The following is an 18756-nucleotide window of genomic DNA, read 5'->3' as shown; positions in this document are numbered from 1 at the left end:
TTGAACTCACTCAGGGTGGCAGGTTTTGCAAACAAGTGCCTTTAACCATTTACCCAGCTCCTTGATGGTTGTTTTTCATTCAGTGAACATTTTTTTTTGTGGTGCCTGCGTGTGTATATCAGGCTCTGTGCCGGGCACTGGAGTTGCAGCCATGCCCCCATGATGGGTCTGATCCTGCAAAAGCTGCATGAAGTGGGAGAGACTCGCTGATACTAGGAAACCTCTATACCTAGTGACCCAGAGCTGTGTTCACAAAAGGGTGGGGGGGCTTGATTCTGAGTTAGGGGCAATAAAGCGTTCCTGGAGAAGGAGGATGTGTAAGTTGTGTCCTGAAGTTGGCACTGGATAAGGGGGAGAGAGAAATGACAAAGAGGATGAAGGGCAGAGACCTCTTCGTAGGCAAAGGCTGGGACACGGGAGGGGGTGCTGGAAGGGTGCTGTCTTTTCATCCTGTCTCCCTGCCCTGCCCCCACCAGCCTGTGGCCATTTGCTTTAGGGCGAATCACCCAGAGCCCATAGCTCCCTCATCCTGCCTCTGCTATCCACAAGGAAGGGTGGTATTCATAGAAAGGCAGTGTTTTCACTCCTGGGGAAACTGAGGCATAGAACAGTGTCACCACAGGAGCTGAGGTGAGGACTGGGATCCTACATTTCCTTTGTTGCCCGGGCTGCTGAGAGCCAGTGGTGAGCGCAGCCCCAAGGGCCAGAGACTGCTACAGAGGACCAGCAGGCAGCCTTGTCACACCCAGCGCTGTGGAGGGCCACAGAGGCCTCTTTGGAGGCTGCCCTTGATGCAGCTGCCCACTGTGAGGCTGACCAGGCCAGCAGCCGGTGTGAACGCACCAGTCAGCACGGGGCACGGGAGTACGGGCATGCCTGTGGACTCGTCTTTTTTTTTTCTTTTTCTTTTTGGTTTTTCAAGGTAGGGTCTCTCTATATCCCAGGCTGACCTGGAATTCACTACGTAGTTTCAGGGTGGCCTTGAACTCACGTTGATCCTTCTACCTCTGCCTCCTGAGTGCTGGGATTAAAGGTGTGCGCCACCACGCCCGGCTGACTGTGTGGACCCTTAAATCTATGGCACCATACCTGCTGGCCAGTTCACCTGCCCGACAAGATGCAGTCATGTGTTATTAAGTGGGAACAACACTGTCGACCTGCTACATGTGGTGTGATCCTATTTCCACTTAATGTTTTGAGACCGTCTTGCTCTGTAGCCAGGCTGTCCTCAAACTCAAATCCCCTGCCTCAGCCTCCAGAGTGCCGGAATTACAGGCAGACACTGCTATGCCTGGCTGTTTCCACTCTTGGAAAATATTAGGGGAAAAAAAAAACACCTCATGGGACAAAGTGGGAAGACAGCCAGTGTTAACAGTCTCCCTTTTAGGAAGGAGGACTTGAGTGGGTGTTAAATTTTTTATTTTTGGTTTGGCTCACTAGTTTATTTTTTCTGTATCTTGTAATCATTGTGAAACACTCTTGCAGTTTAAAACAAGGGGAAAATGAGCAGGTGTTTTTGTTTTCAAAAAAATTGAAATGGTTTTGAGATATACATATACATATACATATACATATATATATATATTTGCATAAATGTACATGACATCATTTAAAATTAAAAAGATACAGAGGGAGAGTGTCAGTCTGTTGCTAAAACAAGACTTTCAGGACTGGGTAGCTTATTTGAAAAAGAGTTTTGCTTGGTCATAGTTTTGGAGACGGAAAGTCCAAATAACATCGTGCTGGCTCTGGGGAGGCCCCTGCGATTGTGCTATATCATGGTGGAGGAAGTGTTCACATGGGGAGACAGGAAACCAGAGAGCAGGGAGGACCAGGCTCTACCTTCTAGAACAGTTGTGTGTGTGTGTCCAGGCGCACATGCAATGCAGCCATATCCTGGGACACTAGGATGGACCCGAGGCATATGGTGGATGTAGCAGTGACCTCATTGCTAGGACAGAACACCTGACCAAAAGCAGCTTATGATTTCTAGCCTACAGTTTTGCTTTTAAATATTTTCTTTCTTTATTTGCAAGGAGAGAGAGAGATTGAGAATAAATAAGAATGGGCACTCCAGGGCCTCCAGCCTCTGCAAACAAACTCCAGAGGCATGTGCCACTTTTTGCATCTGGCTTTACATGGGTACGAGGAATCAAACCAGAGTTGTTAGGGTCTGCAGTCAAGTGCCTTAACCACTTAGCCATCTCTCCAGCCCCACAGTTTTTTAAAATATACTTTTATTTATTTATTTATTTATTTATTTATTTATTTATTTATTTATTTATTTGCAAGCAGAGACAGACACAGTATGGGTACACCAGGCCCTCTTGCCACTGCAGACAAACTCCAGATACTGGTGCCACTTTGTGTATTTAGCTTTACATGGGTACAAGGGAATCAAACCCAGGATGGCAGGCTTTGCAAGCAAGCATCTTTAACCCTTGCACCATCTCCCAGCCCTGTCTTTACAGTTTCAAGGGGAAGTTTCATTATGGCGGGGAAAGCATAGCAGAAGTAGGCAGCTGGGGTCACATCTCCACATCAGCAGAGAGGAAGTAGGGAGTGTGAGCTGAGTGGCAAGTGCAGCTGGGCTGTAACACCCTAAGACTTGTCCCCAGTGACACACTTCCTCCAGCAAGGCTCCACCACCTAGGAATTGTGAGGCTTAATCACTGACATGCGAATCCATGGGGACATTTTGCATGCAAACCACCACAGTGGGGAAGGCACAGAGGGCTCTCTGGAGGAGGCGATGGTGGAGTCCCACATCTGGAAGAAGCTGGAGATGGTTCTCCAGAAACTTTATGGTGGCCCACAGTTTAGGATGCGGATTCCTTGTTGTGGGGCTCTAGGGTTCCTTTCCTTCTCAGAATGGGGACAGCATGCACTTGGGTGTGGCTTCTGGTTAGAGGTGCTTTAAAGAGTGTGCCGAGCAGCACTCCTCTCTGGAGTTCAGGATTCGGAGCGTCCCAGAGCTGTTACTTCTCTCAGGATGTTTTCACTGATGGGCACCAGGTGTCCCTGATGCTGGGAACCTGGGCAAGCATGGATATTGGAGAATGGGGCATTGGATCATAAAACAATCAAGACAGGGCTGGAGAGATGGCTTAGTGATTAAAGCACTTGCCCGCGACGCCTAAGGATCCATTCCATGTTTAACTCTCCAGGTCCCGTGTAATCCAGACACATGCACGTACGGCTGGACGTGTGCACAAGGTGGCGCGTATGTCTGGAGTTCAATTACAGTGGCTGGAGGCCCTGGTGCACCAATTCTCCCTTACATACACACACTTGTATAAAAAAGCCAGTCTTTTGGGCTTGCCTCAAAAAAAAAAAAAAAATCAAATCAAAACCTCAGCTTGACAGCAGAGCAGGCAGGTGTCCCATGCCCCTTTGGGCCCCACTTCTCCCACAAGGCCAGCAGCTGGCCCCGGGGTTGGTGCTCTAAAGTGTCATGTGTCTGTTGGGTAGTACTGGACCCCAACCAGATTCTGCTGCGTTAGTCTTACCTGCTGCCACAGTGGCCTGTGTTGGGACTCACCTCTGGGGCTGGGCAGAGCTCACAAATCCTTGGAGGGCACCAGATGTATGTATGTGTGTGTGAAGGACAGAGGCACATGTTTGCTGGCAAGGCATCAATGGGATTAGTGTCATGTTCTCTTTTGCCTTCCTGTGTGCTGCTGGTCCCCAGAAAGGTGAGTGGCACCTCACCCTCTGTTGTTCCCATCACCAACATCATGATGCAGCCTGGGGGCTCTGGGGTCACACAGCCTGGGTGCTGGGTGCTCTGTCACTTACAGTGCTCCTGGAGCACGTTCCTCATGCCTGAGTGGCTGTCACTGGAGGTCATGAGGATAAGGTTGAGGACCGTGGCTGCATCATGGCCCAGAAGGTTCTAGTCTACGCGCCTTTCAGGTACTTTTACTGCGGAATAGTTTCACACAGCAGTGAGGTCCAGAGAGGGTGGGTAACCCACTGGTGGTCCCAGAGCTGGAGCTGGGATTGGATCCCAGGACCCTCAGGCTCTAGGGCTCCTGTTCCTCTCACCACCACACACACTGGTTTGACTTCAAGGACTGACGTCCCGGCTGGCTTCTGGGACTTTGCTGCTCATCAGGTTAACTTGTCTTGGTGGCTGGTGGAGTGTGTTTGTCCAGGGACCATGAAAAATTGGTCTTTGGTTCGTCCCCATGGCCCCTGAGGAGTCACCCAGTTTGTCCTCATGATGAACGGGAAAGCATTCCAGAGGGGGTGGAGGGATTTGTCCAGGATCACAGAGCTAGCAGCAGAGCCCAGCCAGATGCGGGGCGTCCTTCATGCACATTGCGGGCTGTGTTGGGGCTTGAAGAGGCGCAGGTGGGGCAGCTAGTGTTGTCATGCTCTTCCTGAGCCCAGCTCAAGACCTGGTGGTGCCCCATAGGCAGCCCAGAGACCACTAGCTGCCTGGCAGAGACTGCCTCAGTCCCTGGGAAATGGGCAGGGCCCACAATTTTTGGCTCTGTAATGCCTGAGTAGCTTGTGGCAAGTGGCTGCGGCTCTCTTTGTGGAATGAGCTGATGACATTCAAGTGAGTCAGTGCATGTTGCCACCTCGTCCCCTGCTCACCAGCCAGGAGCCAGGGGGTTGCTACTGAAGACAGGTCACTGAGCCTGGCACTACCCAGGTCAAGACTGCCCTTCGCCTCTGCTGGGCTGGGTTCCAGGGCAGGACCATGTCTAGAGTTCTGCCAATAGCATTGCAGACGTCATATCCACAGAGATTATTTATCTGTTGTGGTTTTGTTTTGAGACAGGGTCACATGTAGTCCAAGCTGGTCTCAAACTCATTATAGAACTGGGGATGGCCTTGAACCCCTGAACCTCCTGCCTCTGCCCCTGGAATGCGCCACCATGGCTTTTCTGGTGCTGGGTATTGAGCCAGGCTTCATGCATGCTAGGCAGTCTACCCCAGTTATACCCCAGCCCCAGAAGGATTCTTTTTGTTTATTTATTTTTTTAGAAATGATTTTTTTTCTTGATTTTTATTTGTTTGTTTGAGAGTGACAGACAGAGAAAGAGGCAGAGAGAGAGAGAGAGACTAAGAATGGGCATGCTAGGGCCTCCAGCCACTGCAAATGAACACCAGATGCATACATCATCTTGTGCATCTGGCTAACGAGTGTCCTGGGGAATCGAGCCTCCAACTGGGGTCCTTAGGCTTCACAGGCAAGTGCTTAACTGCTAAGCCATCTCTCCAGCCCTCTTTTTTCTATTTTATTTAATTAGTTTACTCTTTTGCTAATTGAATAATTTTGTATTAATATTAGTTATTTACTTGAGAGTGAAAGAGAGAGAGAGAGAATGGGCACACCAGGGCCTGTTTCTACTATGAACAAACTTCAGATGCATGCACCACTTTGTGCATTTGGCCTTCTGTGAGTGTTGGGGTATTGAACCTTGGCCACCTAGCTTTGCAAGTAAGTGCCTTTAACTGCAAAGCCATCTCCCCAAGCCTCTTTTTGCTTTTGTGTGTGTGTAGAGTATAGTATGGTGTGGTGTGTTATGTGTGCACATGTGTGTGGATGTGTGTGGAGGCCAGCACAGGACATTGACTCTTACTGCTCACCTGGTGCTTCCTTGAGCTGGAGTCTCTCCATTGACCTGAGCTGCCATTGGTCAGCGAGCCCCAGCGAACCTCCTGTCTTCTTCACCCCCTCCACCACGGACAGATGTGTGTGGCTATGCCTGGCTTTTTACATGGGTTCTGCAGAGTTGAACTTGGTAGTCTGTGGTCCACAGACCTTCATGATTAAGCAGCAGTCACTCGTAACCACTGAGCCATCTCCCCAACTCCCAGAAGGATTCTTTTCTTTCAGATGTAAGAAAACAAACTTTAAAAAATATTTAATTAATATATTTATTTGAGAGAGAGAGAGAGAGAGAGAGAGGCAGGCAGGTAGAATGGGCATGCCAGGGCCTGCACCCACTGCAAACAAATTCATACACATGTGCAACCTTGTGCATCTGGCTTACGTGGGAACTGGGGGATTGAACATGGGTCCTTAGGCTTTGCAGGCAAGAGCTTTAACTGCTAATCCATCTCTTCAGCCTCTCCCCACCCCAAAGGATTTTTTTTTTGAAGGTAGGGTCTCTCTCTAGCCCAGGCTGACCTGTAGTTCACTACGGAGTCTCAGGGTGGCCTCGAACTCATAGCGATCCTCCTACCTCTGCCTCCCGAGTGCTGAGATTAAAGGCGTGTGCCACTACCCCGGCCCCCCAAAGGATTTTTGATAATGCTATTACAGATGGGGACACTGAGGCTCAGAGTTGAGAAGGGGCTTGCCCAGGTCATACAGTGAAATAGCAACATGGTCAGGACTTGAGACTGGGTCTGTGCACTTCCCTGTGGCCCGAGACCCCTTCCCTCCTGCCTGCCTTCTTCCCTCAGGACCCTTGTAGAACCTCACTTGCCAGAGGACACTGCTGTAGGTCTGGAGCTGGCCCATGTGTGTGGCTGGCAATGTACCGGGTGAGGGCTGGGCTGGGCACGGAGGCTCTTTCGCCCCAGCCCCAGCCCCGGCCTGTTGTGCAGGCCATTACTGCCCGCCTATAATGGGATCAGCTACCCTGGGTTAAGTGTTCACATTAAATTAATACCTCCTCCGTGGAGACAATCAGTTGGCATTTAATTTGTGTTTCCTTCTGAGAGCAGTGGAGCAGTGCTGGGCAGCTGTAGTGGGCATGTCTGGGGACCAGGACTCCATGGGGATGTGCAAGTGGGTTGGCACATGGAGTGTCAGGGCGGGCACAAGTGATGGAAGCATTGGGGGGAGGGGCTCCCCCTGGCAGGTAGCTTGAGTTTCCTGGCTGAGAAGAAATGCCCATAATACCTAGGAGGAGGAGGAGCCAGGAGGCCTGGAGGAAAGAGGCCCCTCCTGTGTTTTGGGCCCAGCATTTAGCTACCAGGGAACGGACTTGTGGTTGGTGGCACTGGGTTCAGACACCCTCTCCCAGCAACCCCCACACCCTTTCCCATTTCTGTATTCTGCCACGACTGCGGACCGCGTACGGTGTGCAAGGGGTACTGTGGAATAGAACGTGGACTTAGTCCTGGTTTGTGAGTGTCCTGGAAGGGCGCAGGAAAGCCGCGGGAGCCGTGGGTCTTCCTAGCAGAGCCCAGCCTGGGTTGCCAGCCTGAGGGTCCCCGACGTTCCCCGGTTGGCCTCTTTTGCAGCCCTTGCCTAGCACAAGTGGGCACCCAACTGGGCCTCTGTTCCACTGCCCTGAGGACAGGATAGTGTCCCCTGGCCACTTTTACCTGGCCCTGCCATGGTGTGGTGACACAAGCTTCCCATGGCCAGGGTGGGGCAAAGAAGGCATGGGCCGACCCACGGGGAAGTTGCCACCACCCCCGGGGCCAGGCCCATGTTTGGCCCAGAATGAAGTTTTCCACTGACTGCTCTGTCCCAGCCTCACCTGAGCTGGTTTCCCATCACCTGAGTGAGTCGGCCTAGGTGTGCCTGCCGCCCATGCATGGCTCCCGTCCAGCTGTAGGTGGTGATGCTTGGCCACTGCCAGGAGAGAGACTGGGGGCTTCCACCCTTTTTATCTTCTTTTTTTGTTGTTGTTGTTGTTTTTATTTATTTATTTGAGAGCGACAGACAGAGAGGAAGAGGCAGAGAGAGAGAGAAAATGGGCGCGCCAGGGCCTCCAGCCATTGCAAACGAACTCCAGACGCCTGCGCCCCCTTGTGCATCTGGCTAACGTGGGTCCTGGGGAATCAAGCCTCAAACCAGGGTCCTTAGGCTTCACAGGCAAGCACTTAACCCCTAAGCCATCTCTCCAGCCCTACCCTTCTCATCTTCATGCAGAGTGAATCTCAGCCACCTTCAGAAGGAAAGGGGTGCTTTCCGCCTCACTGGTGGAAACCCAAGCCCAGAGGGTCCCCACATCCAGGAGTTCAAAAGGCAGGAGTTGAAATGTACCTATTGCCCAGGAATTGCAGGACTCTGTCCCTACGGCCCCCAGGCTGTCCCCTGAACTCTAGTGATCTTCGCACTGCTCCGGCTCATGAGCCTCTTTCTTTGACAGCACAGGAAGTGAGAAAACCCCTGTGAGTCAGCCCCTCTGAAGCCACTTCTGGGCTCCTTCCTGGCCTGTGTGTCATTTTGAGCAGATGGGGGAGGGGGAGCCACTGGCCTTGGTTCAGGCTGTGGAACTGGACTGGACTGGCCTGGCCTTGGAGATACCTCCCCTCCCCCGTGGGGCCAGCAAGACTTCTCGCTCGTCACATGGCCGCAGCCCTGGCTCCTCTGGAATGCCAAGAGACCACATCTGGCTGGGGCAGGCTGCCACCTCCTCCTCCAGGCCACTAGTCTCCCGCGTGTGCCTCTTCTGCTAAGATGGTGGCGGAGCGCAGCTCTCAGCATCCCCGTTACACTTGGAGTCATTTCCTGTCAGTGCACTGATTGTCCTGGCGTCCCTGCCTTCCCTCCTGGTCCTGGGGGGTTATGGACAGTGGAAAGGAAGGTTTCTCTTTCTCCTGCCGGCTTCCTGCCCTGGCTGCCCCATCCCTGTCTCTTTTGAGAGGCGCTCTAGAGCCAAGTACACACTGGGAGAGCCTGACTATGCTGGGTGGGAACTTGGCTGTGGAGCTTCCAAGCTGAGAAGCAAAAAGAAGATGCGGCAGGAAGGGGACTAGGGAATTAGCAGGGGCCGCGGTGGGTCCATTCGTCCCATCTCATTCCACTCATCCATCCATCCACCCACCCTCCACCCATCCTTACCAAGTCCCATACCTTACCAAGTGCCTTGTGGGTTTTAGGTACAAAAAGCACAGCATGGGGTGATAACCAGTTCTCTGACCGCTGGAAGGGCTGTCCCCCAGCTTTAGATCTGGCTTCTCCTGTGCACCCTTTTCCCCCTAGGTCCAGGGCTCTTACCTCTCGATCCCTCCTTGCCCCATCAAGCCAAGGCCCATGATTCCTGAGAACAGGCACACTGCGTGATGTAGGCTTCGACGTGGTAAAGTGGGTAAAAACGGAGGTAGCCTCCCCAAGAGGCCCTTTCTGTCCCTGGCTTCATGAGGCTGGCTCCTTTAGGGGAGAGCCATAAGCCATGGTGGGTAGGCTCCCTGGGAAGACCTATCCTGGGATGTGGGCCCAGCTGCCTGTCTGTGGAGTTCCAGGAGGGAAAACAAAGTGGAGACTGAATTGAATGAGGCTGGAGAGGAAGTGACATTTGGGACAGCTGGAAGAAGGCATAGGATTTCAGAGGCTGAGAAGGAGGGAGGGAGGCTGGGTGGGTTCCCTCATCTATGACATGGAGAGCCCTTGAGGGGCTAAGTGCTGTCTTCTATGTCCATGAACGGACTCCTGACAAGGGGCGCCAGAGGCAGTCAATGAGTGAATGTTGCTCCCCTTGAGTCCCTCCCCCCACAGTTGGAAAGATTACTGGGTCACCCTCCTGCCCTGGAGGTTCTCATGAAGGTGACTCCCCCAACCCTCTCTAAGCTGAGTCACAGCCACCCTCTCAGCCCTGGATTCGGCCACCACAGCGGTGGTGACAGTGGGAGAGCCCTTGGCTCTGCTGTGGGGCTGAGGGTCGGCGGGGAAGCCCAAGGCTTCCAGGAAAGCAGAGCCTACAGACCCTTAGCCCAAGTGTGCGCCCCTTCCTGGTGGCAAAGTGTCCTGCACCTTCCTGCTGATCTGTTCTTGTGTGAGCAGAGCCAGCCTCCTTCCGTGGGCAGGCCCTGGGCAGTGGCAGGATGGTGAGGCAGTGCTGAGGTCTCAGTGGACGGTTTTGGTGACCAGTTTTTGATGAAGCTGGGTGTTTCCTCACCCTGGGCTAGATCGCGGTGAACAGGAGGCATCTAGGGGAAGATGCATTGCCCGCTGGCCCTTCACCCCAGCAGCCCGGTGACTGAAGGGCAGAGCTTTTTTGCACTGTCAACACTACCGCAGGCTGAGCCAGGTTTTCCTGCCACCCCCCCTGGGAGGGACATCTGTGCGGGCTGTGGGCACGGTCTGTGTGGCCAGCTGCCGTCTACATGCGGGGTCTGTATTCCGTCTCCTGGGGGTAGCTGCCCACCCAGCCTGACTGTGGAGATAAAAGGCCCGTGAAATCATGTGTGCAAAACGATCTCTATACAGTCTGGGGCTCACGGTGGGTGTGGATGCCGGTAGCAGGAAGAGAAGGCCGGGAGTTGGATCGCGTGGCCGCACAAGAATGCTGCCTGCCCCATGCAGACCTGCCGCGTCCTGGTCTCCGTGGGGACAAGATCACCAGGTGATTCCTTCACAAGGTCTAGCTTGATACCCGCTGCAATGGGGCTTGTGCTAGGTTTCAGTTCTGGCTCCATGCTACTAGCTGTGTGACCTTATACAAGTTACCTCACTTCTCTGAATGCCTGCTACGTCATCTGCAAAGTGATTGGGGATAAAAGTTCTTTATCTGAGGTGATGAGCAATTCACATGAAAGTAGATGTGTGGACAAGGGCTGGAGACCCAGATGATGTTTGCCAACAAATGGTTTCTGTTACTGTCTGGAGATTCAAAGACATTGGTTTCAGTCACTCTGGGTTGATTTGGGGTAAATCACTTTTCCTCTGGGACCCCCCCTCCCCCGGGCTGTGCAATGGTTTTGTTGACATATCCTGTCCCCTGCCCCCAAACACACACATCTGCCTCTGCACTAGATAGTTCTCAGAAAATATATTTAAAAAAAAAAAGATCAGGGGAGTGGGAAGTGTTTGCTACATCCCAGAGGCCATTTGGGGACCAGGCTGTGTCATTCTCCCTCCTTCAAAGCTCTGCTTGGCTTTTCCTGCTGTTGGCATGAGTCAGGGCTGACCCCAGAAGCCAGGCTGCAGCCCATGCCGCACCTTGAGCAGACCATCCCTTGCACCCACTCTGCCCTTCCCCCTGTGAGCAGTGGAGCCAGGAGAGAAGATTCCGCCTGGGGCCTATGTTCTCTGAACCTGTTACTTCTCTTGAGGGAAGTCCTGGCTGTCCTGGGCTGCTGGGGAGGGAGGGGGCAGTGAAGGTGATCTAATTACTTCTCCCCACAAGGCACTCCTATCCTCCAGGATTGTCCTGCCCTTCTCAGTAAGAGGTGACCTGGGGTGGACTCTTCACCCTGACCCTGACGTACTGGTGACATTGGTAAATGACTTGGGCTGTCTGGGTCTCCAGTTTCCCTTTGTATAACTAGGAGGTCTCCAGTGAGAATGTCCCACTTGGGTTTGGCTGTGAGATTCCCTCCTAGCTCCCTGGGGCTTGCTCTGTGTCTACTAGACTCTGTAGGGCCAGACACTGGTGTCCACAGCACATTTGAGGCCTGTGGACAGCTAACGTCAGGTTGGTAGAGACGGAAGTGAATGGGGAGGGTGTGTGTCCCCCAGGAGCCTGTCAGGGCCGTCTAGTGTGGGAGAGAGGAAGACTTTTCCTGTGTGTGCAAACAGTATCCGTTTTCTCTTGTTTCCAAAAGCCCATGACGTAACCGGCCCCTCATCTCGTCCTCCCCTCAGGCCTATTTTTAGCCAGCCGGCAGCAGCATCCTAAGAGACTTGCAGACCTCTTAGCTCTGCAGCCTTGTAGGGAGGGTGGCAAGGCTGAGGAAAGACAGAAGCCCGTCTGTCTGTCCCAGGGTGGGGGAGGGCAGGGATCTGTGCCCAGCTCTTCCAGGCTGGGAGAGGACTCTGGGCAGCAGTGACTTTGGCCTTGGATTCAAGGCTGAGAACGGAGGCTGCTGGGCTGAGCCCGACTCCCCGTGCCCTCACCCTCGCCTTGGGCTCCGTTTTCCACCTTGCTTTGCTTCCCTGCTAGGACATGGGGATAGTGGCAGGACCCACTCCGTGGGCCGTCAGACGTCTGAATTGTCACACAGCGAGGAGCCTGCCGCAGAGGAAGTCTCAGTAGAGGGGAGCTGATGGTGTTACCTTTGCTCTTGTCCTAGTCAGCGTGGGGTTGGGGGGAGCTGCTCCTCCCTGTCCTGTGGTTCATGCTGGGGTGCACTGGGAATCCTGTCACGCTTACACCCCTCTCTCCTTTCCTGTTCAGCTTCAGCCGGCATGAGTGAACGAACTTGCAGAGGCTCCCGGGCATGGGGCCTGGCATATGAGGAGTGAAAATGAAGCAAGGACTGTTTGTTACACTGTTTTCAGGATATAAGACAGACCTGGGTTTGAAATCTGGCTCCTCCCCCCCCCCCACCCAGGGACTAGCTGTGTCTCTTTGGGCAAGCCATGTACAGCCTCGGAGTTGAGTCTCCGTATCTGTACGGTGGAATAGCAACACAATACACAGCGATCTCTGCGGTGCGTAGGGCCCAGGCTCACAGCCCGTAGCACGCACAGTGAGCTCGCTTATGAAGTGCGGCCCCGAGGCCCAGCTTTGCCGCCGAATCTGTGGCAGCAACGCAGGGAGTGATGGCGTCAGCACAGCGCTTCGCAGTTTGCTGGGGGGGGGGGGGTTGTCCTCTCCCATCCAGGTCCCACAGTGAGCCGCACACTCATGCCCGGAGGGCGCCACTTGCCACACCGGGCCATATCGTTTGCTGTCTCCTTGTGCACCCACCCTCAGGATGGAAGCTTTTGGGGGCAGACAGGATTCTCTTGAGCACTTTCCCTACCCAGAGTGGGTGCTGAGTGGGCAACTGGAAGATTGGCACAAGGAGGCTCTCTGACCCCTTGTCTTTTTTTTTGGATTTCGCAGGTGGGAGGAGGAGCTGGCCAAACGCATGAACCTTCAGACCATGGTGGACACGCTGCAGGAGGTAAGAGACCTCACAGGTCCCCAGCAGGGGAGGCTCCCAGGATGGTTGTGGGGCCGAGGCTTTGCAGGAGAAAGCTGGGAAGAGCCCCTCACACAGCCCCTCTCTCTGGCCTCTGCCTCGCTGCCATGGTCTAACACCGTGGGACGGAAGGGCCCAGGCACGGGGCTTGGGCAGCCTGGGTCTTGCTGGGAAACCTGGGGGCAGTCACGTCCCTCTCTGGCCTCTGCTTTGCTGCCCACATCTTGGGTTAGGTGGTCTCCAGGTTTCTCTGGCCTTCTACTTACAAGTCGCCCACGTTGGGGCTGAGGCTTTGGAAAGAGCTGTGGGGTATGGCGCCCATCAGCTCCCAGCCTGAGCAGGCTCCGGGGTTGACGGTTCCCGTGCTCTGCTTGTCCGCTCTGCCTTTGGTGAGCTTGCGCAGTCCACATCATCACCTGGTGACCTCTGTTTGCCCCTCGATCTCATGGGACAAGAGTAACAATCCCCGTAAGCAAGTAATGAAAAATTCTTTTAAGTGAATCTTACCACTGAATGTGGCTTGTGCCAGTAATCCTAGCCCTCAGGAGGTGAAGGTGGGAGAATCAGGAATTGAAGGCTAGCCAGGCCTGCATACATAGTGAGTTTGAGGCCAGCCTGGGCTGCGTGGTACTCTGCCTGTCAAATTATATTGTTATTTCTTTAAAAAATATATATATTGGGCTGGAGATGTAGCCTTGTGATTAGCACTTTGTTTAGCACTTATGAACTTCGGTGTTCATTCTCCAGTAGCACAAAAAAGCAAAAAGTAAAAATTACCCTTTGACATTTACAGTGTTTTTCTTCTAAGAAAGTTCAAGACATGGAAGTAGTTATCCGTGTGTAGAAGGGGGAACCATCTGGATGTGTTCGTATATAGCTGTCATCCTGGCATTTGGGAGGCTGGGGAAAGAGGATTTCAAGTTCAATGCCAGCCTGGGCCATAGAGTGAGACCCTGTCCCTCGAAAATAAATAATAGATACACAAATAAATGGAAAGATATAGGTGTTCTTCTTTCCTTTGTAACATAGTAGTTTTTCTTTATAGATCTGACACATTCCTGATGAGGTATTGGAAACATTCATGGAAGCATACAAAAAATTTATCAAAATTGCCTCAATTTCACCACTCTGGTTATTGATGTGCAATTTTCTAGTCTTTTCTTTTGGAGGGTAGGGTCTTGCTCCAGCTCAGGTTAACCTGGAATTCACTATGTAGTCTCAGGCCAGCCTCATACAGTGATCTTCTGACCTCTGCTTCCCAAGTGCTGGGATGAAAGGTGTATACCACCACACCCAACCTCCCAGTCTTTTCTGTGAGTACATTAAGTGCATGCACTTGGCACTGCCATTTTCAAAACCAGAGCAGGTCAGACACTGGCAATTCCACACGACCTCATATTTTAAAGTGCTGGGTCCCTTCTTGCCTTGACATCAGCCACTGATTTTTCTGTGTCATAAGAAGTGTTGGGAGCAGCTGCGGATGTGGCTCAGTTAGTAGAGTGCTTGCCTAATATGCACAGAGCCCTGGGTTCTATCTCCAGTGCCATATACACTCCCAACACTCTGGAGGCGGAGGCAGCAGGAGGATCAAGAGCTCAAGTTCTTTTGCCACATAGCAAGTTCAAGGCCAGTCTAAGATACTTGAGACCTTCAAAAATATATATATTGGGAGAAATCAGTACGGCTTGCCAGGAAGGCAGGCTGGGCTGAGGTCCGGTCATCCCTTCCCTTCCACGCGGGTGCTCATCTTGTGGGACATTGGGTACCTAGGGCTCTGGACTCGTGCTGTTGAGGCGCTGGCCCCTCTAAAGCCTGTTCATCTCTGTCCTCAGGCAGCGCAGGAAGCCGAGGCCATTCAGGAGGAGATGAACGAGAAGATAGAAAGGCTCAAGGCTGAGCTGGTGGTGTTCAAGGGGCTCATGAGTGATGTAAGTGCCACTGCCGCCCCAGGCGCCATGACTTGCCCACACCCATCACGCAACATGCTTCATTCACACCGAGGCTCAAGCTCAGCTTGTAGTTAAGAGTCCTGGCTGGCTGGTTTGGCCTGAGGATGAGGGGTGCATCCGGGGACCAGGCATCTCCCTGCCCTCCCCACATCGCTTCCCTCCTCCATTTGAGTAGAGATGCATTAATCTGCTGCTTAACCCATCGCCCTCCCTGGGCTCCTGATGACTGTGTGTGTTGCTTGACTTTCTCCAACTCACCATGCCTCGGCCCCAGTGTCTGGCATGGAACGACTTGTGTGGTCTGGGCTGTGCCAACCTCAAAGGCTCCAGGCCTAAGGCCCCAGCAGGGTGGCTGTGTTAAGTTGGGAATGGCTGGTGTGTATGCCCTCTTGTCCCTCTGGGGACCCTCTAAGTGCCCAACCATGGGAGGGGGCAGCTGTTGGAAGCACAGGGCTCCTTGACGCCGAGACCTGGGTTTCTTGCCACCTTCAAGCGATAGGCATTCTGCAGGGAGAGCCTGCAAGAAAGGAGAAGGGACTGGAATGTGGTGACACAACCTGGATCAGCACCTGGCTCTCAGGGACACATGGCTGAGTGTGGTTGGGAAGAGCTGTGGGGGCCAGGTAGACACCACCTGATTTCTCCTCACTTGGGTGCAGGACACCCACCCCCCTTCCTAGGTGATCCCTGCTGCCAGCCACGGCAGGAACCTAGAAGAGAGATGCCAAGGCAGGCATACCACGGGAACAGTGCACTGAGGGTGGGAGAAGCAGGTTTCTCTCTCTTTCTTTCTTTCTCATTAAACATAGCACTGACCATGCTAGGCAAATGTTCTACCGCCATACTCAGCCCTGAACGGCATCTTTCTTTACCTTTTCTCTAACGAAATCAAACTCTGATGCCGTATCCTACTGTAAGCAAGTCCTGTGACCCCGAGGGGACCAGCAAACACAGTCTCACATTGTCTTCCCTGAGGTCCTCATGTCCCTTTCCACACCAAGCACTGATCGGCCCCCCTCCCTGAGAAAAGGCTCAAGGCCTAACTGTAGGAGCCCTCCCCCACCCCTAAGGGGGTCTCTCCACTTCTCTGCCAGGCCCCCACATGCTTGCTCCGCCCCTCGCTCACGTAACCCCTGCTGTCCTCCCTGCAGCCCATGACAGACCTGGACACAAAGATCCAAGAAAAGGCCATGAAGGTGGACATGGACATCTGCCGTCGAATCGATATCACGGCCAAGCTGTGCGATGTCGCACAGCAGAGGAACTCGGAAGACGTGTCCAAGATCTTCCAGGTGAACAGGGCCGTCCCCAGAGCAGCCAGCCCTGGCCTCCACCACACCCTGCTGGCCCTCCCCTCCAGAGCGGCTTCCTCCCCTCCCTGAGTGGTAGTCCCCTGACCAACCCTCTGGCCTCCCCAGGAAAACATAGACTCAGGGACTTGAGATTACAGGCTTTTTCCCATGGCTGAGGTCACCGAGATACAGGATGTGATGTGATATACTAAGGAAGGACGAGGCAGATCCTGGCTAGGACACAGGTCTCCTGACTCTCCAGGACTTGTCCTGTGGCCCATGATGTGCCCACCGCCTCCCTTGTCTATCCTCTGAGACTGGACATTGTCCCTGTGATGGGCAATGGTGGACAACGGTGGGCGGGGGGGGGGGTTGGGAGCGGATGTGGCTTGAGCATTAGCAGCTGAGCCTCAGCATTCAAAAGGGACGCTGCTGGTCTTTGCCTAGTTCTCTCCAAAATGATCTCCCACGCAAGGGTAGGTGTGGTGTGCGCCTCCCCCCCCCCAGAGACTGGCAACAGTGAGCGGTCCTGGAAAGGGCCTGGGGGCAACATGTCATTCTCCGAAGGCTGCTTCCTCAGTTCCAGGTTGTGGTTTGCCTTGTGCTTGACCAGGGCAGTGTGGTGTGTTGCTTTCTGTGTGTGACTCTGGACACAGCCGGGCGACGCCAGGGCCTCCCGGGACCCCTTGCATCATCCCATACTTTCTTGCCGGCCCCGGCTGGACTGACCTTCCCCAGAGGAGCCAGGCAGCCCTCACTTGCTTGGGTCTTTTCTGCTTGGAGCAGAAGCTCGGCGAGCCATCTGTGCCTTTGCATGCGAGAGCAAGTTCCTGGGAAACACGCGAGTGTTTCAGCCTTTGTTGGGGCTTCTCCATCTCTCTAGCTAGCTTTGAGACTTCCTGGGTGACTGTGGCCTGGTGTGGCTTACTCGACTCCAAATCACAAGGCTGCTTTTCTGAAGAAGGGGGCGTGCAGAGCTGACCCAAACACCAGGCCTCCCGGGGCAGTGCTGGTCCGAGTGTCTGTGTTCTCCACTCCGCATGCCTCCCGCCTCATGCTTCCCGCTAATGCTGCCTGCTTCTTAGAGGCCCTGTACATCTCCCGCCGTGGCTGACCCCAAGCCACACTCCATCTACCCCCTTGGGATACTGGTTCCCTTCCTAACCTATCCCTCCCCACCCTAGCCCTAGCAGAGCCTCCCTCCCCCAATTACCTCGATTTCTTCCTTTCTGGTTCAGGTGGTCTCCAAGAAGAAAGAGCGTAAGGTGACTTCGGATGATGACATCTCTGAACAGGACGGGGAAGCGAATCGGTTCTCGGATGAAGAGGTCGGCTCCATGAATATCACAGACGAGATGAAACGCATGTTTAACCAGCTGTGAGTAGCTTGGATCTCCTGGGGTGAGGTACCGGTGGCCTGGGTTGAGAGGGGCCCCCGATGTGTTCTGAAGGAGTATGGATTCATGTTAAGCAGGGCAGTTTGGGTAGCTTCATGTTTTCAGCCTCTCTTGGATACCTGGTGTGTGCTAACTTTGAACATTTATGCTCTGTTTACCAGGCTTATTTTTATTTGTGTGTGTGTGTGTCCACAAGTGCACGTGTGTGTGGGGTGAGGTGGGGTGAGAGGTACCAGGGCTTCTTGCTGCTACAAATGAATGACTGGCTTTACGTGGCTTTTTGGGGATTTGAACCTCAGCTGGCAAGCTATGCAAGCAAGCACCTTTAACTGCTGAGCCATCTCCCCCCTCCCTCCCCTTCAAGTGTCTTTATTTATGTCAGTCAGGATTTTTGGTGTCACCTGCTACTTTTCTCTAGAAAGCATCCTCCCAAAGAAGGGCTGGGTTGCTTCAGCTGGGAAGGACCTTTCTCTCTTGCCCATGAGATGAAGGGGTTGGGCTGGCCCTGTCCCTTCCCTTCAAGTATAGAAAGGTCTGTTTGATGACCTCAAGGAATCCAGCAAGGGCCAGTTGTATGACATCATTTTGTGGGCTGTTCTCCATCAGGCCTTAGACTGGCTCACTCCCCCAATTTTTCTTGGTGAGTTGAGTCACGCACGGCTCATGGGTAGGGTAGGGCCTTGGTATTCACTGAATGACCTCTGCTCAAGGTGCTTGGCTGACTCCAGACCTTCGCCAAGTAGGTGGTTATCAGTATCCTATTATAGATAAAGGAAATGGAGGTTTTGAGAGGGAAGTGACTTGGCCAGGATGCTTAGCAGCACATGGTACAGCTGAGGCTCAGACCCAGGCCTGCCTCTCACTAGCACCCACCACAAGATGCTGCCCAGTGTCAGGGTCTGGCTTGGGCATACAGGTAGTGCCTAGAGCCAGCTGCTGCCAGCCCTTGGGAGTGGGGTGCATATGCCGCCTGTGAAGGCTCAGTAACATCACCTTGGTACCTAAACTGCCATTTCAGGATGCTCATGAATGCCACCATTCAGGCTTCACCTCCCCCACCCTGCAGAGAGCTGATGTACCACAACCCACTGGGCATAGTTGGCCCCAGGGCCAGGGTGGCATGTGGCCTTGGCCTGTTTAATGCTGTGCTCTGGGCCCTGATCTACCTTAATGGGATTCTTGTAGTTCCCTAAGGTGGTCCAGGCAGAGGGGGAGCACTGGGTAGGTCAAGGGCAGGGCTAGGCTTCCATCTCTGGGATCTCTCTTTCCCTGGGTGACGGCCTGCCCTCTCTGTAGAACTCAGCTTTCCCCCATCTGGGACAGCTCAGAGATCATACCACCAGCCCT

General features: G+C 53.6%; 1 protein-coding gene across 1 annotated transcript in view; it reads left to right on the top strand.

Annotated features, from left to right (window-relative positions):
- Iffo2 (intermediate filament family orphan 2) overlaps nt 1-18756 on the top strand; it is a 53374-nt gene that overhangs the window by 25360 nt on the left and 9258 nt on the right. Inside the window, exons 2-5 of the mRNA XM_004657586.2 lie at nt 12693-12753; nt 14604-14699; nt 15872-16012; nt 17251-17390. Of these exons, the coding sequence (XP_004657643.1) occupies nt 12693-12753; nt 14604-14699; nt 15872-16012; nt 17251-17390 (438 nt within the window). The remainder of the gene's footprint in view (nt 1-12692; nt 12754-14603; nt 14700-15871; nt 16013-17250; nt 17391-18756) is intronic.

Source organism: Jaculus jaculus, chromosome 5 (assembly GCF_020740685.1).
Source record: "Jaculus jaculus isolate mJacJac1 chromosome 5, mJacJac1.mat.Y.cur, whole genome shotgun sequence".
In the NCBI taxonomy this organism is placed as follows: domain Eukaryota; kingdom Metazoa; phylum Chordata; class Mammalia; order Rodentia; family Dipodidae; genus Jaculus; species Jaculus jaculus.
Note: the sequence above shows the minus strand (reverse complement) of the source record. Positions and strands in the feature narration are given on the sequence as shown.